The 24,930-nt window shown below is 42.0% G+C and overlaps 1 protein-coding gene across 1 annotated transcript in view; it reads right to left on the bottom strand.

The window, feature by feature from the left end:
* The window catches only part of LOC148133972 (NACHT, LRR and PYD domains-containing protein 3-like), a 43,336-nt gene extending 22,938 nt beyond the window's left edge, over positions 1–20,398 (bottom strand). The window contains exons 1-4 of the mRNA XM_087985716.1: positions 19,098–20,398; positions 11,885–12,051; positions 7,179–7,249; positions 251–344 (exon numbers count right to left, since the gene is read on the bottom strand). Of these exons, the coding sequence (XP_087841842.1) occupies positions 251–344; positions 7,179–7,249; positions 11,885–12,051; positions 19,098–20,398 (1,633 nt within the window). The remainder of the gene's footprint in view (positions 1–250; positions 345–7,178; positions 7,250–11,884; positions 12,052–19,097) is intronic.
* Between the last annotated feature and the right edge of the window lie 4,532 nt (positions 20,399–24,930).

Here is a 24,930-nt window from a genome sequence, read left to right on the forward strand (position 1 = left end):
CTTGGATAAAACTCCTGTGTGAAGCATAAATTACATCCTGTCAATAACAGCCACTTCTTGCTCTGGTTGGTTCATTGTTAGTTTTAGCTTTGATCGTTTTGTCACTATTAGCTTCCAGAAAATGAAAAACTAAATATTGCACAAAGAGAAATGCTGTTGTAGTTCTAATAACAACCTATCGTGGTTTTGTATTTCAAAGTTGAGCTATTATAGTGAATCCCAGCTGAGTGGGATTTAAATGGTTCCTTACAGTTCTTAATCCATTGTTGCCATTTGATCTTATTCTGCTGCTCAACGCTCTGACAGTCAGACACATTATAGTAGCCAGTCGAGTCCATAAAGGACTGAGGGGTCAGAACAAAGAAGAGATTCACAGTGATCCAGAGATGGAGAGCAGAAGGAGGTCTATAATTTTACTCTCTACCATTTCTGGCAGCTTTGTTATTTTGTGATCCACATATGTGATAAATTTCATTTGCAATACTATTCCTTGAACTGATCCCATCGATGGAAATCATTCTTTACACGTATTTGAACAAGTCGGAGTTATTTTGGTGAATTTAAGTGGTTGCATTTATTTGTGGGGCAACACAGTCCAAATTCAGGCACCAGATCAAGAAAGCAGTGAAATGTTCTTTTACATAAATCAGCATTGTAATGAACAAATAGAACAGCATAGAGTGTCCAAATACAGATCCTAGTGTTTCCAAAGCATGGAAGGTTTATTAATATCTTAACTTGACATTTGCATATCTCTAGTAGCTGATTTTGTGGGTGGATAAATGAGATGCTGCTGGGGAATGGTGTGCAGGGGGATGCAGGTAGTGTTGTAGATGGTAAAATAATTGTGATTCTGAAAAAAACTGCACAGAGCTGGTATCCCAATATCAGTTCACCTTTTATCTACATGTGCACAGTACACTGGCTGTGGGTAGCCAGCTCAGAATCAACCCCTGAAGTGAGGAGACTGAATTTCCTATTTCCTATTTCAGATGGTGGTAATTCTGTGTGAAATTGTGCTCTGTTATTATCCTTATGCAGCCTGTTTTGGAAGTCAATTGCTCATTCATTCTCTTTGCCCAATCTGTCTAAATCATAGAATCCCGACAATGCAGAAGGTGGTGATTTGGACCATCGGGTCTGTCCTAACCCTTCAAACAGCATCCCACCTAAACTTGGTGCATCACCCTACCACTGTAACCCCAATTTACCATGATCAATTCTCCTAGCATTGTACACCCCTGGACACTACTGCACAGTGAATCCACCTAACCTCTACATCTTTGGACTGAAGGAGGAAACCCATATGGATACAGGGAGAACATGCAAACTCTACACAGACAGGGGGTGGAATTAAACCCTGGTCCCTGACACTTTGAAGCAGTCATGCTAACCACTGAGCCATCATGCCAACTTTCCCACAGAACATAGAACATAGAACAATACAGCACAGAACAAGCCCTTCGGCCCACGATGTTGTGCCGAACTTCTAACCTAGATTAAGTACCCATCCATGTACCTATCCAAATGCCGCTTAAAGGTCGCCAATGATTCTGACTCTACCACTCCCACGGGCAGCGCATTCCATGTCCCCACCACTCTCTGGGTAAAGAACCCACCCCTGATCTCTCCCCTATACCTTCCACCCCTCACCTTAAATTTATGTCCCCTTGTAACACTCTGTTGTACCCGGGGAAAAAGTTTCTGACTGTCTACTCTATCTATTCCTCTGATCATCTTGTAAACCTCTATCAAGTCATCCCTCATCCTTCGTCGTTCCAACGAGAAAAAGCCGAGAACTCTCAACCTATCCTCGTACGACTTCCTCTCCATTCCAGGCAACATCCTGGTAAATCTTCTCTGCACCCTCTCCAAAGCTTCCACATCTTTCCTAAAGTGAGGCGACCAGAACTGCACACAGTACTCCAACTGTGGCCTAACCAAAGTCCTGTACAGCTGCAACATCACTTCACGACTCTTGAATTCAATCCCTCTGCTAATGAACGATAATACTCCATAGGGCTTCTTACAAACTCTATCCACCTGAGTGGCAACCTTCAAAGATCTATGTACATAGACCCCAAGATCCCTCTGTTCCTCCACCTGACAAAGAGCCCTACCATTAACCCTGTATTCCGCATTCTTATTTGTTCTTCCAAAATGGACAACCTCACACTTGGCAGGGTTGAACTCCATCTGCCACTCCTCAGCCCAGCTCTGCATCATATCTAAGTCCCTCTGCAGCCGACAACAGCCCTCCTCACTGTCCACAACTCCACCTATCTTCGTATCATCTGCAAATTTATTGACCCACCCTTCGACTCCCTCATCTAAGTCATTAATAAAAATTACAAACAGCAGAGGACCCAGAACTGATCCCTGCGGAACTCCACTTGTAACTGGGCTCCAGGCTAAATATTTACCATCTACCACCACTCTCTGCCTTCGACCGGTTAGCCAGTTTTCTATCCAATTGGCCAAATTTCCCTCTATCCCATGCCTCCTGACTTTCTGCATAAGCCTACCGTGGGGAACCTTATCAAATGCCTTACTAAAATCCATGTACACTACATCCACTGCTCTACCCTCATCCACATGCTTGGTCACCTTCTCGAAGAATTCAATAAGACTTGTAAGGCAAGACCTACCCTTCACAAATCCGTGCTGGCATTCCCTAATCAAGCAGTGTCTTTCCAGATACCCTCAGTACCCTTTCCATTACTTTGCCTACCACAGAAGTAAGACTAACAGGCCTGTAATTCCCGGGGTTATCCCTATTCCCTTTTTTGAACAGGGGCACAACATTCGCTACTCTCCAGTCCCCTGGTACCACCCCCGTTGCCAGTGAAGACGGGAAGATCTTTGCCAACGGTACTGCAATTTCCTCTCTTGCTTCCCACATAATCCTAGGATATATCCCGTCAGGCCCAGGGGACCTGTCTATCCTCAAGTTGTTCAAAATGTCCAACACATCTTCCTTCCTAACAGGTATCTCTTCTAGCTTACCAGTCCATTTCACACTCTCCTCTTCTACAATATGGTCCCTCTCGTTCGTAAATACTGAAGAGAAGTACTTGTTCAAGACCTCTCCTATCTCTTCCGACTCAATACACAGTCTCCCACTATTGTCCTTGATCAGACCCACCCTCGTTCTCGTCATTCTCAGGTTTCTCACATACGCATAAAATGCCTTGGGGTTATCCTTGATCCTATCCGCCAAGGATTTTTCATGCCCTCTCTTAGCTCTCCTAATCCCTTTCTTCAGATCCCTTCTGGCTATCCTGTATCCCTCCACTGCTCTGTCCGAATCCTGTTTCCTCAACCTTATGTAAGCCTCCTTCTTCCTCTTTACCAGACATTCAACCTCTCTCGTCAACCAAGGCTCCCTCACACGACCATTTCTTTCCTGCCTGATAGGTACATACATTTCATGGACACGTCGTATCTATGGAAGAAACTGGAACCAAATCAATGAAAACAAAGGAGTAGTTGTGGCTATATCTTCACCCCAATATTGTATAATGTTGCAGAACCATTGGCATTACCTCAGTGTCCCTTAGCTTGTTGTCAAGGAAGAGCTGAATCTCATGGTCATTTGTACAATTAACAGACTTGTATAACAGATCTGTGTAATCACTGGATAGCCGTCTGTGAAAAGGATTGATGTTTACCCTCAGAAACTCAATCAAAAAGTAAAACTTGCTGACTTTACAAGTTCATGTCAGTCTCATTCATACCTTGTGTCGATCCCGTGGGAATTGTGTGAAATAATTGCTGGAATAGGGAAGGGTCCAGCAATTCCTTTCCCTCCAGCTCAGTCTGAACAGCATCAAGAAGCTGTGACTCTGGGACTGGAACAGATCTGCAGCAATCTCGGCTGGTTCTAACAAGTCAGTCTGACAGAGAAAGACGTTTGTGTGTGGATGTGGGGATGGCACGGACTGGGTCCTGGTCACTGGATATCCCACACTGAGTCTTGGTTCAACCCTCCCTGTTCCACTAAGCTGCCATCACCTGACTGGTCGCACTGTATACTGCAAAGGTTGTGCATCCTGACAACATCAGTCTCTAAAAATTGTCACATGCCTAATAAAGGTGTGCCAGTACAGCTACAGTGCTGACGTGGAATACAATGTCTACAGTATGAGATAACTGATGTGTGGACAGTCCACAGTGTGCAACGTATGTACTGTCTACAGTAATACAATATCTACAGTAATGCAACATCTGTAATATTTGATAACTAATATACGGACATTCTGTAATGTGCAAAGTGTGAACTTCCAACAGTGATTGCTGTCTACAGTGTGTGACAATGACATGTGGACAGTTAGCAGAGTGCACGTTTGTATTGTCTACAGTAATACATAGTCAACAGTGTGGGGGACTGATATTTGAATATTTAGCTGAGTGCAGCCTGAATTGAACACACGGGTGCACAATGAGGTGCTGGGTTCTTTCCAGTCTTTACCATTGGACGATGCACCATTTGTTGAACTCTAAGACTGAATGGAGCCTTGTGGAGATCTGTGTTAGAGGCAAATATTTAACAGACAAATCGACAAAATGGCCGTTGGACACTGACAAGTTGACCCGACCCTGCAGCCCGACATGAGATAGGGAACCAGAGATGGTCAAAGTGAAATTACAGTGAATGCAGTGGGAGCATCAAAAAATGGCCTTTTAGGGGCTAGGAGGGAGATTACTTAATTAATCTTCCCTTACAAATGTGATTTCTTTCAGAGTTTTGTTAGCGGGGTCTCTGCTCGTGTCGGAATCTCCAGCATATTTGATGGGAGTGGGACAGGCACAGGTGCAGATGGTCACTGGTTCCAAAATATGACCTGATCCTGACTGATTTTACACACACTGTTAATGCACACCCTATCATTTCCACAGGGGAACAGTTACAGCGCTGACCAATCTCTGTCCCAGTATCAAACAGACTGTCATCAAGTCTAACGCTGGGAATAATCACACACTTGAACATATGGTTGTTTGTGTAATAAACATATGTTTATGACAAATTGAATATAGCTTTATGTACAACTGAAGTCAGGTAATAATAAATAATTAATAACTAACAGGTTTATTGTACAATTGAACAAATTGCAGAGCATGGAGTACAGGAGTTGGAATGCCTTGTTGCAGGTGTATAAGAATTCTTTGAAGAAGTAACAAAGAGGATTGATGAGGACAGAGCAGTAGATGTGATCTATATGCACTTCAGTAAGGCTTTGAGAAGGTTCCCCATGGGAGACTGATTAGCAAGGTTAGGTCTCATGGAATACAGGAAAAACTAGCCATTTGGATACAGAACTGGCTCAAAGGTAGAAGACAGAGAGTGGTGGTGGAGGGTTGTTTTTCAGACTGGAGGCCTGTGACCACTGGAGTGCCACAAGGATCCTCTACTTTTTGTCATTTACATAAATAATTTGGATGTGAGCATAAGAGGTACAGTTAGTAAGCTTTCAAATGACACCAAAATTGAAGGTGCAGTGGACAGCGAAGAGGGTTACCTCCGATTACAAAAGGATCTGGACCAGATGGGCTAATGGGCTGAGAAGTGGCAGATGGAATTTAATTCAGACAAATGTCAGGTGCTACATTTTGGGAAAGCAAATCTTAGCAGGACTTATATACTTAATGGTAAGGTCACAGGTAGCGTTGCTGAAAAAAGAGACCTTGGAGTGCAGGTTCATAGCTCCTTGAAAGTGGAGTCGCAGGTAGATAGTGAAGAAGGCGTTTGGTATGCTTTCCTTTATTGGTCAGAGTATTGAGGATAGCAGTTGGGAGGTCATGTTGCAGCTGTGCAGGACATTGATTAGGCCACTGTTGAAATATTGTATGCAATTCTAGTCTCCTTTTTGGAAAGATGTTGTGAAACTTGAAAGGGTTAAGAAAAGATTTACAAGGATGTTGCCTGGGGTGGAGGAGTTGAGCTATAGGGAGAGACTGAAAAGGCTCGGACTGATTTCCTTGGAGCGTCGGAGGCTGAGGGGTGACCGTATAGAGGTTTACAAAATTATGAGGGGCATGGATAGGGTAGGTAGGCAAAGTCTTTTCCCTGGGGTCGGGGAATCCAGAACTAGAAGGCATAGGTTTAGGATGAGAGGGGAAAGATATAAAAGAGACCTGAGGGACAACATTTTCATGCAGAGGGTGGTACGTGTATGGAATGAGCTGCCAGAGGAAGTGGTGAAGGATAGTACAATTGCAACGTTTAAGAGGCATTTGGATGGGTATATGAATAGGAAGGGTTTGGAGGGATATGGGCCGGTGCTGGCAGGTGGGACTAGATTGGGTTGGGATATCTGCTCTGCATGGACAGGTTGGACTGAAGGGTCTGTTTCCATGCTGTACATCTCTATGACTTTATGACTCTGACATGAGTGAGGTTACATTTGGAATACTGTGCCCAGTTCTAGTCGCTCTACTATAGAAAGTAACTATTAAACTAGAAAGAGGACAGAAAGGATTTACTAGGATGTTACCTGGACTGGAAGGTTTGAGCTGCAAGAAGAGATGTGATAGGATGGAACATTTTTCCCTGGAGCGTAGGATATTCAGAGGTGACCTTATACAGAAAAATATAAAATCATGAGAGGCATAGATAAGGTAGGTAGCCTGCAGCTTTTCCCCAAGGGAGTCTAAAACTCTGGGGTGCATGTTTAAGGGGAGAGATACAAAAGGGTATAGAGAGGCACTTACCTTTACACTGAGGATGGTGAGTGTCTGGAATGGGCTGCCAGAGGTGGTGGAAGTGAGTGCAATTTCATCATTTAAAAAACATTTACACACGGTTCGATACGGGGATACATGGACCAAACACAAGCAAAAGGGACCAGTTTAACGGTGAAAACTGGACAGCTTGGGCACATTGGCCGAAAGGCCTGTTTCTATGATGGCGATCTCTCGGACTCTTTTATAAATGCTTCACAGTCACAGCTCCATCTCCCTGTGCTCGACGGTGAATATCACCCACACACCAACACTCACCAGCTGCTACTGAATACTCCACATCATTCCCATTCTATTTCAGAATTCCAGGAATTGTTTTTCTTGAGCCAATGTAATATCTCATGTGTTTCACTTGATAGAGGTGAGAGAAATACACCTCTCAGTAATATCAAGTCCAAATAGTTGGCAAGTTCTTGATCCTTTGATCACACAAATACTCGGACACCAGCCCTGCAATCTCTCAGTGATCGGAGCTGCTTCTTTCCATCTGAACTGATTCCTCCATAATCTAAGAAAGAAATTAATGATTAAGAACCAACCAATTAATCAAGTTAAAATGACAGAATCATTCATAATTTTCCAGTTGGGAAACACATTTTGATATCAAACTGTGAGCAGCTACATAGTAACAAATGGGTGTAAGTGGTGGGGGAGAGAGAATCTAATGAGCTGCTGCACACACAGTGCTGTAAGAAACTAAGAAACTGGGGAATGATGTAAGTTGAGGATGTAGTTGGACTGGGGGAAATCGCATTGGACTTGTAATGCAGTGACCTAGAGTACAAATACCAGCAACTGGCTGAATTTTATCTCAAATAATTAATCCATCTGGAATTGAAAGTTAGTTTCATAGTCACCATTGCAGAACCAAATCAGTAATTGCTGTAAATACTGCTTTACTCATGTCCATCACCAAAGGGAATCTGGGAATCTTACCTGGTCTGGCCCAGAGATATTTTCAGAAGACATTAAATAGTTCTGACTGATTGATATATATAATGTGTGGTTACAGATGTATGTTTCAGATATGAATATGGAATGAAAATGGGATGGATATCTGGTTTCAACTTTGGCACTAATATTTACAGGGAGAAAGTGAGGACTGCAGATACTGGAGATCAGAGCTGAAAATGTGTTGCTGGAAAAGCGCAGCAGGTCAGGCAGCATCCAAGGAGCAGGAGAATTGACGTTTCGGGCATGAGCCCTTCTTCAGGAATAGATTCCGACTGGGGAGCATCAGATTCTCAGTAGCAACATATGGGACCAAATTCGTTAATTCATGAGGACATTGTCAACCAGCCTAGACCTGAAACTCGCGCAAAGGGAACCAATAAGAGATAACAACTTGTTTCAACTTAATGAGAAGGGAATCGCAGAGGCCATGGGGCTCAGCAGGAGGAAGAGCATCCACCAGAGGGTGGTAGTGAGAAGTGACTGAGGAAAATTCTGGGAGTTGAATCACTAGAACAGGGAAGGAGATTGCTGAGTATTCAGTGTCAAAGAACAGCTGGATTAACTCCTGGAAAGGGAGGGTGAACAGCAGTGTGTGTGATTCAGGTGGGAACTAATAATCAACAACTTTAAGGCAGAACAAAGAGTGTCTTTCAGCAAGGTGATGGTCCTCCAGAAGCAGTTGATGTTTGTCTCGTTGTGCTCCCGGGGAACAGACTGTATAGCACAGAGTCTTGTGTCATGGAGCTGCTCAGGACGAACCTTGACAAAGGCCACTGCATCTTTATCCAGACTTCTTTTGCAAAGACAAATTCCAGAAGGAGATGTGTGACAGTCTCTCTCTCTCTCTCTCTCTCCCCCCCCCCCCCACCCACAACCCCTTAGAGAATAGCATGCTGAGGCAAAGAGTGTCTGGGTGTGAGAGAGGCAGAGGGAGAGAGAGAGAGAGAGAGAGAGAGCGACAGAGAGAGAGAGAGATAGAAAAAGAGGGGAAAAAAAAGAGGATTCAACGACAGGAACAGGACTGTCTAGTTGCCTACATGCAGTGCCTTGGTGAGACCACACCTGAAGTCATGTGTATAGTTTTTGTCCCTTATCTAAGGAAGGACATTCATGCATAGAAGGAATACGACAAAGGTTTTCCAGACTGACTCGTGGGATAGCAGGACTGATGAATGAAGAGAGACTGGATCAGTTAGGACTATTTTCACTTAGGTTAGAATAATATGGGGCACTTTTTAGAAACCTACAAAATTCTAACAGGAAAGGTCAGGGTAAACACAGGAAGGGTGTTCCCACGGTCCAGAACCAAGGGTCAATGTCTAAGGATCTGGGGTAGGCTATTTCGAGCTGAGCTGAGGATAAATGTCTTCACTCAGATTGAGGTGAGTCTGTGAAATTCCCTGTCAGAGAGAGTGTTTGTTGGCTAAAACACTGAATGGTTGGAAAGAAAAAGTTAAATATTGTTCTCAAAAAGAACAGAAATTTCTGGTGAAACTCAGCAGGTTTACAGAGAGAGAAACAGAGTCAGCTGTGAAGAAGAATCACTGGACTTGAAACATTAATTTTACTTTCTCTCCACAGATGCTGTCAGGCCTGTTGAGTTTCTTCAGCAATTTTGGCTTTTGTTTCAGGTTTCTACTATCTGTATTTCTTTGCTTTAGTCCGTCATGTTGTGGCTGTGCAGGCCATTGCTTTGGCCACTTTTGAAATGCTGCATGCAGCTCTGGGCTTCTTGCTATAGGAAGGATGCTGTGAAAGTTGAAATGGTTCAGAAAGGATTTACAAGGGTGTTGGTGGGGTTGGAGGGTTTGATCTTGAGGGAGAGACTGAATAGGCTCGGGCTGTTAACCCTGAAGCATGGGAGGCTGAGGGGTGACCTTATTGAGGTTCATAAAACAATGAGGGGCATGTATGGTCAAATAGACAAGATGTTTTCCCCAGGGTTGGGGGAGACCAAAACTAGGGGGCATAGGGTTAAGTTGAGGGCGCAAGATTTAAAAGGGTCCTAAGGGGCAACTTTTTCACACAGAGGGATGGTATGAGATTGGAGTGAGCTGCCAGAGGAAGTGGTGGAAGCTGGTACAATTACAGCATATAAAAAGCCTCTGGATGGGTTCATGAATGCGAAGGGTTGAGGGGGATTAGGGCCAAATGCTGTCAAATAGAGTCTGTGATGATGTTGCTCCTTTAACAAGGTTCTGTTGTACTTGATTTTGTTCCCCCCCCCAGAGAGATCGTAAAAGACACAAGTTCCAAAAGGTTTGGGTTTTGAAGAGTTTTACGGTGAGTTTAATTATAGCTACAGATACTGCCTCCAGCAAAAAGTTTTATTTTTAAAAGACATTTGTGCAATGAAAGGAGAATGGTCACTTTCACCAGCTCAGCTTTTCTCTGGTTTGATTTGGTTTTGGAAGTTTGGCTATTCACTGAAAGCAGACAGGTAGCGTTTTGAGGCTGCTGATCCAAGAAACAGTTACATGAAAGAAGCAGGTTTGTGCTGATCCTCTCTGTCTGACATCTCTCTCCTGTAAGACCCTGTGTTTGATGCTACCTTTTGTGCAATGAGGTTTTTATGGGGATTGTTGCAAGTATAGGGAACAACAGGTAAAGTCTGTTTGGTTTTTGGATAGGTGAGGTTATTCTGCATTCGGTTCTCTTTTGCTTCTATTTCATTGGGTAATCTTGTAAATAAATTTGGTTTTGTTTAAAATGAAGTGGTTTGACCAGTGGCACCTCTCCTGGAATATCCACTTTACACCTTCTTAAAACAACGAGCAATGTTAGTGTCTGGACTACTTTCTTGAAATGTTTTGAGGGCGTCTGGCCCGGTCCATAACAAGTCAGAGACATGTACAGCACAGAAACAGATCCTTCGGTCCAACTCGTCCATGCTGACCAGATATCCGAACCTAATCCAAAAATCATTCAACACCAGGTTATAGTCCAACAGATTTAATTGGAAGCACTAGCTTTCGGAGCACTGCTCCTTCATCAGGTGGTTGTCCGGAACAGTGCTCCGAAAACTAGTGCTCCCAATTAAACCTGTTGGACTACAACATAGCGTTGAGTAATTTTTAACTCTGTATACCCCAGTCCAACACTGGCAGCTCCACATCCTAACCTAATCTAGTTCCATTTGCCAGCGCTTGTCCCATTTCCTTCCTATTCTTGTGCCCACCCAGATGCCTTTTAAACGTCATAATTGTACCAGCCTCCACCATTTCTCTGGCAGCTCATTCCATACACGCACCACCCTCTGCATGAAGAGGTTGCCCCTTAGGTCCCTTTTCAATGTTTCCCCTCTCACCCTAAACCTACACCCTCTAGTTCTGGACTCCCCCATCCCAGAGAAAGACCTTGTCTACTTACCCTAACCTTGGTACTCATTATTTTATAAACCTCTATAAGGTCACCCCTCAACCTCTGACGCTCCAGAGAAAACAGTTTATTCAGCCTCTCCATACAGCCCAAAGCCTCCAACACTGACAACAGTAAATCTTTTCTGAACCCTTCCAAGTTTCACAACATCTCTCCTCTAGGAGAGAGACGAGAATTGCACAGAATATTCCAAAAGTGGCCTAACCAATGTCATGTACAGCTTCAACATGACCTCCCAACTCCTATACTCAGTCGTCTGACCAATAAAGGAAAGCATACCAAATGCCTTCTTCACTATCCTATCTACCTGTGAATCCACTTGCAAGGAACTATGAACCTGCACTTCAAGGTCTGTTTGTTCAGCACAGTCCCCAGGACCTTCCCAATAAGTGTATAAGTCATGCCCTGATTTGCCTTTCCAAAATGTAGCACCTCACATTTATCTAAATTAAACTCCATCTGAACTAGATTAATTTGGGGTATCTGTTTGACATGGACAGTAAGACAAAAGGGCCTGTTTCCATGCTGAACATCTCTATAACGCCAGGCAAATAAAGTTCTTAAGGGTTAAAGGGGTCAAGGATATCCAGGAGAAAACAGGAATCGGGTTCAAAGTTGGATAATTATCCATTGGTATATATAATGATAGATCAAGGTCTATGGGCTGAATGGCCTGCTGCTGCTCTGATTTTTTATGTTCCGGTGAATTAATATGTTAAGCACACCTGAAGAACTTGCTGTGGACATGACTTAAGGAAATTATTGTTTACAATACAATGGAAATGTTTAATGTTTTAACATATGCACTCACTGAATAGCTCCAAATTCTTGCAGTTGATGATGAAGTTTCTCATTTTCGGAATGCAATCATCTGTGAATTTATTTACATCCAGATATAACATTGACAATGATTCGCTCTGACTAAATGCCATCCTCCGGTCTTCAATGCAAGCAAATGTCAGATTGTTATCCAGCAAACTAAAGATTGATAATTACAAATCAGTTTTCAACATAGCTCGAAAAGATAAAAGAAATTCTACTGAGAAGGAAGAGCAATAATTGGATCATCATAACAAAGTGGGCTGCACAGTAGCACAGTAGTTAGCACTACTGCCTCACAGCGCCAGAAACCCGGGTTCAATTCCCGCCTCAGGCGACTGACTGTGTGAAGTTTGCACATTCTCCCTGTGTCTGCGTGGGTTTCCTCCGGGTGCTCCGGTTTCCTCCCACAGTCCAAAGATGTGCGGGTCAGGTGAATTGTCCATGCTAAATTGCCCATAGTATTAGTAAAGTGTAAATGTAGGGGTAAGGGTCTGTTGCGCTTCGGCGGGTTGGTGTGGACTTGTTGGGCGAAGGGCCTGTTTCCACACTGTAAGTAATCTCATCTAATCTAAAAGTGAGAAAGCTCTTGAACCATCAGCCTCCTTTTCATTTTATTTGACTCAGTAATGACGAACTAATAATCAATTAACTTTAATGCTTTTAGTCTTTAACACTATTATTCCTTAATTGAAAGACATCGCTCTTAATTTTGAAAAGAATATGCGTACCTACAGCCTCACAGAACCAAACAGGGTACAGTGCAGGAGGAGGTGATTCGAGGCTCCGAATGAGCAATTCACTTCCTGCCACTCTGTATTCCGTATCCCTGTGCACTGGGCCTTTCCAGACCAAAGTTTAATTCCTTTTTGAACACTTCAGTTGAACCGGCCTCTGCCATGAGGTGAGTGAGGTACAACATTCCAACCTTAACCAGTCACTGTGCAGAAAAGATTATCTCACATTGTTCTTGCTTCTTTTGGCAATTTCTTGAATTTTTGTGCTGACATACTTGACCATTTCATGGCAGTGAACAATTTATTGCTACCGACTCTTTCCACTGTCATTATCATTTTTAATACTTCATTCAAATTACATCACAGCTTCCTTTCCTTAATGGAGACAGATCCAATGTTTGCAATCTATCTTCAGACCTTATGTTCATGATCCATGTAATCCTTTTCATGAGACATTTCTTCTTTTCTTCGATGCCCTGCATCTCTCCTCAAGCATTGTAACAACGTGAGATGTAAACACATCAGCTTAGGCCAAATTGTATTAATTGAACAAAAAAAATAACAACTTTTTTACTTTCTTCTCTGAAACTTAACAACTCTTTTTGTTGAGAATCTGAAAATTGTGCTTCTCTAGTTGGAAGAAGTGTTGTTTGAACTGGCTCCTGAATGAATGGCTTAACTGTAACTTTAAAATAATGCTCTTTCCTTGATTTTTTAGCTAACGACCCTGTCCCATCATTCAGCATTTTAAACATCTCCATTGGTTACCATGTGACCGTAGTTTCCACAAAAAGATTCTGATTCAATTTCTCCCTAATATCTTCCTGTTGAAATTTGATTGCAGTCTAATATATACTTGTTGTGTAGAACAGAACAGAATACTCCAGGTGCAGTCTAGCAAGATCGAAGAATGTGGTGCTGGAAAAGCATAGCCGGTCAGGCAGCATCCGAGGAGCAGGAAAATCGACATTTTGAACATAAACCCTTCATCAGGAGTCCTAATGAAAGGTTTATGTTCAAAACATCGATTCTGCTCTTCGCATGCTGCCTGACTGGCTGTGCTTTTCCAGTACCACACTCTTGACTCTGATCTCCAGCATCTGCAGTCCTCACCTTCCCCTTTATTTTCAACAGTGGTCATGCCAAAGATACAGCAAATTCCTGACTTGCCACAAATCATTGCACATAAAATTTGGGGTTAATGTTGGGAAGATTATCTACTCCAATCGCTTTGTTTTGCATTCCGAATGCGCCACTGATGCAGACAAAATGTTGACTCCTGTATCTCCAATGTTATTGTCATTCAGCCTAACAGCCAAGAAAAAAAAACAATCAAGAAGTGGGAAATCTCTCCGATTAACATAACATAAACTTCACCTTACAGAAACTCCATCCAATTGTTTCTCATTGACACACTGAGGCATGGGCAGATAGAATAGTGTTGTGCAGTATTAGAAAGCAGATTTAAATCTTGCATAACTATTCTCACTGAATTAGTTGGTGACCAGTAAACATATATTTCAAACAGTAAATTAATTGCTTGAATGGTGAAAAATGAGAGGTGTATAGTTATCATATATTTTACTCAGTAAATTGCTGTTACTCGTTCACCAACTGAAAGGCTATTGACAGCACAACCCAGCACAACTCTGAAAAGAGGAATTTGATATATACCTGAAGGAGAAAACGTGATAGCTTTGAGGGAAGAGGAAGGGAATAGGATGAAGTGTGTAGGCCATTTAAGGAGCCAGTGCAGACATAATTGGCCAGATGGCCTCATTATTCACTACCTATTTTATGACCTGGAAATAGAATATATATTTTAACCCAAAACTGGACACATGGGATTCAGGGAGAGCTTGCCAATTGGATACAAAATTAGCTGAACAGCAGGAAACAAAATGGAGGGTTGTTTTTCAGACTTGGAGGCCTGTCACCACTGATGTTCCACGGCGATCGGTTCTGGCTTGTCTTTTGTTTGTCACTTATAGAAACGATTTGGATGAAAATACAGAAGGCATGGTTAGTAAGTTTGCAAATGATATCAAAATTGGTGGCATAGTAAAGAAGAGGATTTTCTAAGGGATTTTGACAAAATGGGTCAATGGGTTGAGAAATGGCAGATGGAGTTCAATCTAGATAAATGCATTTTGATACAACAAACTTGGGGAGAGGTTAATCAGTTAATGGGAGGGCTTTGGACAGTGTTGTACAACAGAGGGAGCTTAGGATTCAGGTACATAATTCTTTGAAGTTTGCATTGGTAGGCCTCTTCTGGAATACCGTGTCCAGTTATAGTCACTTAGGTAAAAGAAGAATATTGTTAAGGTGGAGAAGGTTCAGAAAAGATTTACCAGGAAGCTTTGATATGGCAGGTTTGAGTTATAAGGAGAGGCTGGATAGACTGGGATTTTTTCCCACTGGAGCATAAGAGGTTGAGAGGTGACCTCAGAGGGTGATAAAATCATCAGCGGTATAAAAAGGCTAAATGGTAGGTGTCTTTTCCCGAGGATGGGGGATTTCAAGACGAGGGGCACATTTTTAAGGTGAGAGGAGAAAGAGTTAAAAAAGTCACAAGAAGAAATTTTTTTAAACTCAGAGGGTAGTTCCTGAGGAAGTGGTGGATATGGGTGCAATTAGTGGCAGATGGAGTTTAATTCAGATAAATGCGAGTTGCTGCATTTTGGGAAAGCAAATCTTAGCAGGACTTATACACTTAATGGTAAGGTCCTAGGGAGTGTGTCTGAACAAAGAGATCTTGGTGTGCAGGTTCATAGCTCCTTGAAAGTGGAGTCACAGGTAGATAGGATAATGAAGGCGGCGTTTGGTATGATTTTCTTTTTTTGGTCAGAGTATTGAGTACAGGAGTTGGGAGGTCATGTTGCGGCTGTACCAGACATTGGTTAGGCCACTATTGGAATATTGTGTGCAATTCTGGTCTCCTTCCTATTGGAAAGATGTTGTGAAACTTGAAAGGGTCAGAAAAGATTTACAAAGATGTTGCCAGGGCTGGAGGATCTGAGCTATAGGGAGAGGCTGAACAGGCTGGGGCTGTTTTCCCTGGAGCATTGGAGGCTGTGGGGAGACCTTATAGAGGTTTACAAAATTGAGGGGCATAAATAGGCTAAATAGACAAAGTCTTTTCCCTGGGGTTCAGTAGTCCAGAACTAGAGGGCATAGGTTTAGGGTGAGAGGGGAAAGATATAAAAGAGACCTAAGGGGCAACTTTTTCACACAGAAGGTGGTACGTGTATGGAATGAGCTGCCAGAGGATGTGGTGGAGGCTGGTACAATTGCAACATTTAAGAGGCATTTGGATGGGTATATGAATAGGAAGGGTTTGGAGGGATATGGGCTGGGCGCTGGCAGGTGGGACTAGGTTGGATTGGGATATCTGGTTGGCGTGGACAGGTTGGACCGAAGGGTCTGTTTCCGTGCTGTACATCTTTACGACTCTATGACTCTAAAAGATATTTCGATAAATACATGAGAAGGAAAGGTTCGGTGGGATATGGGCCTGGAGCAGGAAGGTGGGACTAGTTTAGTTTGGGATTATGTTCAGCATAGACTGGTTGGACCAAAGGGTCTGTTTCCATGTTATTTGACTCTATGACAAGTTGAACGCAAGACAGAAAATTGATTGTCTTATATCCAATTTTTAAAAACATTTGTGCAATTATATTCCATTGAACTCATCCATATGTAATCCAGCAAAGAGTAAAAGCATTGGTTAATTGTGAGGCATTATTGCCCTGCTTGGATAACACAACAAAGAAAAAGACTTATAGACATCAATCAATCAATAAATTCCTGCTTCTCTGATGCATTTACCAATACACAAGCCATGTTTTCAGTTCCAAGCAGAATGGATAATCGTTCATCCCAACAGTCATATAAAATATGTGGTGATGAGCTGCCCAATCTCCCTGCTGCTGAGGTGAATGGTGAATTTTGTGCTACCACAAAGGGCAGATCATGCCTCCTGTAAATCACAGACTGTTGAACCTCTATTTCAAACCCACCCTGACCTCACCCGTAACAGTTTCAGATACATGAATGGCAGCCTTGCTGTGTTAGCAACGTATTCTGCATTGAACTAGGTACAGCATTCACTTACTATTTATCTAGTGAATGGTTGGGTCAAATACATTATCAGATTAGCTTTGGTTTGTAAAAGTAAACTACAAAGGATGATATTCATCTCTGCAATGGCACACAATTGGTGACAGAGGTTGGGTTCAACAGTTTGATTTGCCACCTGATCTCCATTGCTATTCTCTGTCAGTGAACTGTGTTCAGTCACACGCCAGGTCTATTCATTTAATTGAGGGCCTCTTAGGATTAGTGTTCAAACCTTCGCCAACTTTTGTAGCTGTGAACTTGCAATGAGCTGGAAATGATCTTTGGATTGGGAACAGCAACTTGTGTTTCAGCACAACAAACAAGCTGCTCTTTGTTCAGAGGTGGGGTCTCACAGTTAATGGCAGGTTAGCTCTTGATCAATAGGATCCTGTAGATGTTTCAGCACAGTGGGAGAGCAGCACATTGAACCAGATAAGAAATGTTTGGGAATTGACCAGGCCAGTACCTGGGAATTGTTGTGAACAAGCCTGGGATACAACATAAAATCAAAAGAACTGTGGATACTGGACATAAGAAACAGAAACAAAAACAAAAATTGAGGGAAATGTGCAGCAGGTCTGGCAGCATCTGTGGATAGATATATTTCGGTCCAATGAGCTTTCCTCAGAACAGCAATTTCCATTTGTTTCTGGGAGGGAACGAAATGATCAAACATAGGCATAGATCACAGTTTAAATTGGTGTTTGGGACTGTGTTTTTGAGAGAATGAATTTAGCTATTGATGTTACAGCATGAAGATTTAAATGCTCCCTGCCTAACCTTCCACTTTATTTCAGAATTTCAGTCCTCAGAGTGAATTCAAAGGTGGCACAGATCGATATCTTCAGAAAATTAACAAAGAAACCATCAAATATACATTGAGAGTCAGATATGAAAACCACTTAATCTGGCCAGTTTTGTTACTTTATTTTAATTATCCCTTCACTGTGTTTATTTGTCTGTCTGTCTGTCTTTTGTGTGAATTGCCCTGAAAACAAGGTTATTGGTTTCAAACGTTGTTGTTTAAGTTTGCTCTGCTAAAGTTCCTATATTGGTAATAAATTACTTTTTTTTGTTGTTTCAGTTATTAACCTACCATCTAGGTTTCATTATCAACAGAGTCTGCGATTGGTTATAAAGCCTGGTTAGGAATTGCTGAGGTTAAAATCTTTGAAGGTTTTAATTTTACTCTGTTGTGAACACAGAGGTACGATGATTTGGCTCGGTTCTTTGTTTCCTTGTCATAGCACTAGTTAAAGACTCTGCCAGACTCCTTGTGGCTTTGAATGTCTCACAGTGTAAGACCAACTAAGTCAGCCTGGTGCTTTTTTTTGTTATAGTTAGAGCACTCAGTATCAAGGTCAATGCAGTAGTAGTGTTAAAAATAAATAAAAAGCATGGAAAACTCCTTGACTCTCAAAAAAAAACGAATAGTAATTGTGATTCAGCTACTATAGTGATAAGTGGCTCAACAGTTAGCATTGTTTCCTCGAGGCACCAGGGATCTGGGTTTGATTCCACCCCTGGATGACTGTGTGGAGTTTGCACATTCGTCCAGTGTCTGCGGGGGTTGCTTCTGGGTACTCCAGTTTCCTCCCACAGTCAACTATGTGCAGGTTAGATGGACTGATCATGCTAAATTGCCCATAGTTTCCAGGGATGTGCAGACTAGATGGGTTATAGAGTCATAGAGATGTACAACAAGGAAACAGACCCTTTGGTCCAACTCATCCATGTCGCCCAGATATCCTTAATTAATCTAATCACATTTGCCAGCATTTGGCCCATATCCCTCTGAATGATTTCTATTCATATACCCATCCAGATGCCTTTTAAATGTTGTAATTGCACCAGCCTCCACCACTTCTTCCTCTGGCAGCTCATTCCATACCCACACCATCCTTTGTGTGAAGAAGTTGCTCCTTAAGTAGCTTTTAAATCTTTTCCCTCTCACTCCCAGATCCCAAGGAAAAGACCTTGCCTATTTACCCTAAACATGTTCCTCATGACTTTATAAACTCTATATATAAGGTCACCCTCAGCCTTCAATGCTCCAGGGAAAACAGTCCCAGTCCATTCAGCCTCTCCCTATAGGTCAAACGCTCCAACCCTGGCAACATCCTTCTAAATCTTTTCTGTAGCCTTTCATGTCCCTTGGGAAATGCAGGGATAGGGGAGGGGTCTGGATGGGATGCACTTCAGAGGGTTGTTGCAGACTAGATGGTCCAAATGACCGTTTTTTGCTCTGTAGAGATTCTATGAAATTCATATCAGGTGGAATTTATAAGAGAAAATCAATGGGTCATTGCAGACATGTTATCTAATTTCACCCGGATCAATACATACCTTAGAACTTTGCACTTGTGGATTGCAGAGGCCAATCGTTTGATCCCCTCCTCCTGAATATAACATTTCTCCAAATTCAACTCCATCACTGATTCACAAAGTTGTACAACATGAGACATTACAAAACAGTCCATTGGGTTCAATCTCAGTGCATTCTTTGGATTGGAGTCCCCAAAGTTCAAACGTTCCACAGATCCAATGGTCTTCTGGACGAAAGCTCTATTCTGAGACTCTGACAAATAATGGAATGTGTTCAGCAGTTTCCTCTTTCCAGTGACTCTGTCCATGTTTTTGATTTCTGCCTGAACATTGGCCTGCAGCCAGTCTATCACCTGACAGGTCGTGTAATGAGACAGCGGACCCAGGAATGGTTCCAGATTTCGGGATGAAGTGGGTGTTGAAAGACCAACTAAAAATCGAATAAAAATCTCAAACCAACCATCATCCTTCTTAAAGGCACAGTGAAGCATTTCCACCACGTTCTGATGCTTTGGACTCAAATACTGCGCCAGGGCAGCCAAGAATTCCTGGATGGTAAAGTGTAGAAATGTGTACACAATGTTTTTAGCTGTGTCATCCCTTTCCAAGATCTCCATCATGAATCCTGAATTGAATTTGCTGGACTGCAGCTGATGCTGAATGAAGTGATTCTCATTAAAAACAATTCTCCTTTTCGAAACTCCCTGGTAAGCCAACTCCCCGAGTCGCTGTAAAACCATCCGCTGGTCCTCAACATCTCGCTTGTGGTTGTCCAACAGATTGGAAAGGTAGATGGAGAAAAGTTGAGTGATGGTTTTGGGAAGAGATTGCTTGCACTTCAGCTGTGTAAAGAGTGGACCTAAGGTTGAGCAAATGATCCAAAAATATGAAGGGTTGTAGCACGTGGTGTACATGATCTCATTCTCCTCTATGTGTTTGAAAACATTGGTAGCAAGTTGCTCACTGCCAAAAAACTTTCTGGAAAATTCTTTTCTTTCATCAGCAAGAAAGCCCAGGATCTCAGCCCAAAGGTTGACATTGGCCTTTTCCAATGAGTCAAGGGCAGTCGGCCGGCTGGTAACCAGCACAGAACAACCTCTGAGCAGCTGTTGCTGTACCAGGGAGTGCACCATTTCAAAAACTTCACATCTGCAGTCAGGCGCAACACAGTCATTCGCAGAGACATCACCAGCCACACGGCCAGTGAAATCAATCTGGTGTTTGTACTCATCTAATCCATCAAAAACCAAGAGAAGATATTCAGGTTTCATCCAGATATCTTCAATTATCTTTTCTAAATAAGGGTACTGATCCAATACCATTTCAGTCAGAGAAACGGCTCTGTTGATGGCATTAAGATTTCAAAATGTGAAATGTAGAACAAATTGGAACTGAGGATCGAGGTTTCCTGCTGCCCATTCATGGACCATCCTCTGCACCATTGTTGTCTTACCAATGCCAGCCACTCTGCTAACCACCGTGGTGCTAGACAGGCTGGAGTGGCCAAAACGGCTCCTGAATAATTAATCAATCCGGATTTTTTCAAGTTCACTGGTGACGTACTTCCGCTGCCATTCTTCATGTTCCCTGCCTCTGGAAAGGAGCTCATGTTCCACTAGTCTCCGTTCACGCAGAGTGAAAATAATGATAAGCTCTGTATATCGATCAGCGAGGGAAATGGTCGTTATTTTGCTGTCTCCTTTGATGGTGTGTTTGACCACATGCTCGGTTTGGTGGAGGAGGTGTTGCTTGTGTTGATCTTGTATACCTTTCATGACAATGATCAAAATTATGTTGGTATTGTTCTTATTTGTTAATTAACTACATTAAAACAATTAACGAGAAGCAAGGAGGAGTTTGAGTTGGGTAGCAATATAAAATGTGAGTCGAATCCAAATTTTACTATGCCATGCTAGAAATTAATCTTGCCGAATAAATATTGAATTAAATTAAATATAAATTGGGGAGAATCAGATGGATTATAGTAGATTTTACATTATAACAGACAAGCCCCTCCACTCTATCATCATCTCCATCTCCATTTGAGGAGAATTTAACATTGGAACATGTGAGAAGCCAAATATTATCACATTGTTCATTTATTATTATTTACTGTATTCATTTTTGTTTTGTCTGTTGTCCCCAGTGGAGATAGTATCAGAGTGTTTATAAGATTGATATCTGATTAGATTAGATTAGAGTGTGGAAACAGGCCCTTCGGCCCAACAAGTCCACACCGACCCGCCGAAGCGAAACCCACCCATACCCCTACATTTACCCCTTATCTAACACTACGGGCAATTTATTATGGCCAATTCACCTGACCCTGCACATCTTTGGACTGTGGGAGGAAACCGGAGCACCCGGAGGAAACCCACGCAGACACGGGGAGAACGTGCAAACTCCACACAGTCAGTCGCCTGAGGCGGGAATTGAACCCGGGTCTCTGGCGCTGTGAGGCAGCAGTGCTAACCACTGTGCCACCGTGCCGCCCACAAATCTCAGACAATTCAATCTCAGCTTCAATCTCAGACAATTTATACCTAATGTAAACGTATGGCCCACTGGCTGAATAGGGAGTGTGCATAACACTCACTTTTTCAATGCTTAATGTTGGGAACAGGATGACAAACCAGTGATACAATTAAATGTGCTATGTGAACTATAATTATAAAATAACACTGCCGATGAATAAGGATCACATTGGGATCTTCCACCAATTTTATCAACTCATTGTCCATTTCAGTGCGAAAGCTGAAACCTCTCCTTGTACAGACTAAGACTGTATGTGAATGGACTCCCTGTCTATTCTGAATCTTCATGTGAATCTACCTGTACCCAGCTTGACCCCTTTTTTGATTTCATGTTTTAACAAGTTTGAGACATAGACGAAGCAAATCTTATCTCGATATGAGCCTAAATATGTTTCCAAGTCAACTAATTGCCTGGCAAGACAATTGAGTACAGTCTTTGACACAGCCACTCTACGTTAGTAAGATTTTAAATATGGGCTCTTCACAAATCCAATGTTTCAGCACTGTGTGTAGAAATGTGTTTCTGGGATATGTGACTTATTGAAAAACAATTCCTTATCTAGTCTTGGTTGATCAATTAGGTCAAGCTAATATCATTGTAGCCCTATTTGTGCCTTCATTCAATGCCCAAACAACATGTGTGCAATCTGATACATGTTGAACTCTAGTACATATGCAGTCGGTAGAAATATGACACTTGAATGTTTAAAGATTCTGTTTCTATACGTGACCCATATCCTCACCTTCTTTAGGTCAATGTGCATTTCAAGTCATTGCCCAAGGTGGAGCCGACATATGATTCAAGACCTTCTTCAACCAGTACATACATATCAGTTCAGTCTATCCACACTATGGGACCACACTCTAACTTCTGTATTCATCAGATCTGACTTCATCAGTAACTAGTCTAGAACCAATTGTGATCCTATAAATGACATCATCTTTACTCAGTCTGTCATGTATTTGATTTAAGCTTTAACTGGGTCTGGAGCTCTATGTGACTCCAGCCCAATACAGACTTTGTAGACTCCGAGACTCTGGCGATATTGAGATTTAGATTTGCATTAAGGCACCCGACGGCCTTGTATTGACAGTAAAAGCAAGACTTCTTTTCAGACCCTGATGTGACTGAAGGGAAAAGAAATAATGGCCTGACAAAGTACCAGGGAAGATTTTGAAACCAACTGAATTGCAAAACTGAATGTGACTTTGTGGTTCAGCATCTAAAACTGGAAGGTTGGGTTCAGTCTGCTCCAAAGCAGCTGGGAAAATCAAAATGAGCATTCAGCAATTTCTGACAAAGCTCAATATCACACATGTGGCATATAATTTGTGGCAGATGGAACACTGTCCATGCCCAAGTTCCAGTTGATTTGCTTCGTGTTGTAACTTGGATTGTATTTTATAGAAACAGTTCATAGTAATAATTTGGAGAATTTGTTTCCTTTCAGTGATGAATTGTGAGACACAAATAAAATGTTAGAACTTAATTAATGCGGTACGTTTTTATGATTAACGATTACTTTTATTTTAACTTACTTTTGAGGTGATCTGATAGCTCTCCTTCCATCTCTCCGATGTGTGCATTATAAAGCAAGTCAAAACCTGGGAAAGATGTTTCATTTCATTAGTAGTGTGTGGCAGCCTCACCATTAAAGAGGCAACAATGTTTGATTGCTAGAAATACTTGGACTGTACAATACCTCTGCTCTGAATTTCTTTCAGAATGAGTTTCAGTTTTGGCTTTCATTCTTGCATTTTCACCAATGTTTCCCAAAATATTCATTCTCTGCAGCCATTGGTTTTGGTCACTGTGTTCAGAAGATGTTTTGTTGCTTCCTTTCTCTGTTGATGCTCTGACAGATTATGGATATACTGGAATAAAAGAGAAGAACAGGTAAAATAGAAAGGGAAATGGGAAAAGGGAAACAATAGATGAAGGAACGGAATGGAAGAATGAATTGAAGAAGGAAATGAGGGAAAAAGAAAGATGGGAAAGAAAGAAACAAAGGAAGAACAATGAAATAAACCAGAAAGAAACAAGAAAAAGAAGAAATAGAAAGGAAAACAATGAAAGAGAGAAAATGATAAACAGCAGTGTCGTAATTGTGATGTTCGATTGGTGAAGAATATTCATCTCAGCACACTGATGTGACCTTGCCTCCACTTGTGAAGAAGAACTATGAGGGAGACATTAGTAGTAGGCAAAAACAAGGGCTGCAGATGCTGAAAACCAGATTCTAGATTAGAGTGGTGCTGGAAAAGCACAGCAGTTCAGGCAGCATCCAAGAAGCAGGAAAATCGATGTCTTGGGCAAAAGCCTTTCTTCAGGAATAGAGGAATCTATTGGATGTGACATGAAACTTGCAGTTAACAAGTCATGTGATAAACAAAATTGGACTCTACAATATTGGAAGTTTTGGGGTTTGGGTTTGAATCCATAACACTTGAACTATGATGTGAACATGAGATCCATGTTGTCACTTTAATAGCTTGTTGTGTATTGCCTTTGATGCTAGAACCACAACACCTTCGATGAATTCCGACATTAAAAGTGGACTAGTTTCACTGCTATATCCAAAGAAACAAAAAGGAAATCCAAAACAATAGATTAGAAATTTTGTAGGAAACATTGAAAAGTTTGTAATTGCTAGGATTTTATTGCAGTAAGAATTGAAAGGATATCAATGGTCATTATGGTATTTGGGGCAATTTGGGTAACTAGTTCTGATAACATCATGAAACTCCAATAATTGAAGTCATAAATATCCTTCAGCTCACCAACAGACACAATATTAACATCACTGCAACTGCATGAAGTGTTGCCTTTTCAACGTGTGTGCTTCCAAAGAACAAAGAGAATTTACAGTCCAGGAACAGGCCCTTCAGCCCTCCAAGCCTAAGCCGATCCAAATGTACTGTCTAAACCTGTCGCCCAATTCCTAGCATCTGTATCCCTCTGCTCCCCACCTACTCATGCATCTGTCTAGATGCAAGTTAAATAAATCTACTGTGCCTGCCTCTACCACCTCTGCCGGCAACGTGCTCCAGACACCCACCACCCTCTGTGTGAAGTACTTACCGCGTGTATCCCCATTAACCCTTCCATCTCTCACCTTGAAAGCGTGACCTCTTGTTATTGAATCCTTCACCCTGGGTAAAAGCTTATCTCTATCCACCCTGTCTATATCCTTTATGATTTTGTAAACCTCAATCAGGCACCCCCTCAATCTCCTTTTTTCTAATGAAAATAAACCTAACCTACTCAACCTCCCTTCATAGCTAGAACCTTTCAGACCAGACAACGCCCTCGTAAAACT

The sequence above is a fragment of the Chiloscyllium plagiosum genome, unplaced genomic scaffold (assembly GCF_037043375.1).
Source record: "Chiloscyllium plagiosum isolate Xiang-an unplaced genomic scaffold, Cpla_swu_hap1 HiC_scaffold_151, whole genome shotgun sequence".
In the NCBI taxonomy this organism is placed as follows: Eukaryota; Metazoa; Chordata; class Chondrichthyes; order Orectolobiformes; family Hemiscylliidae; genus Chiloscyllium; species Chiloscyllium plagiosum.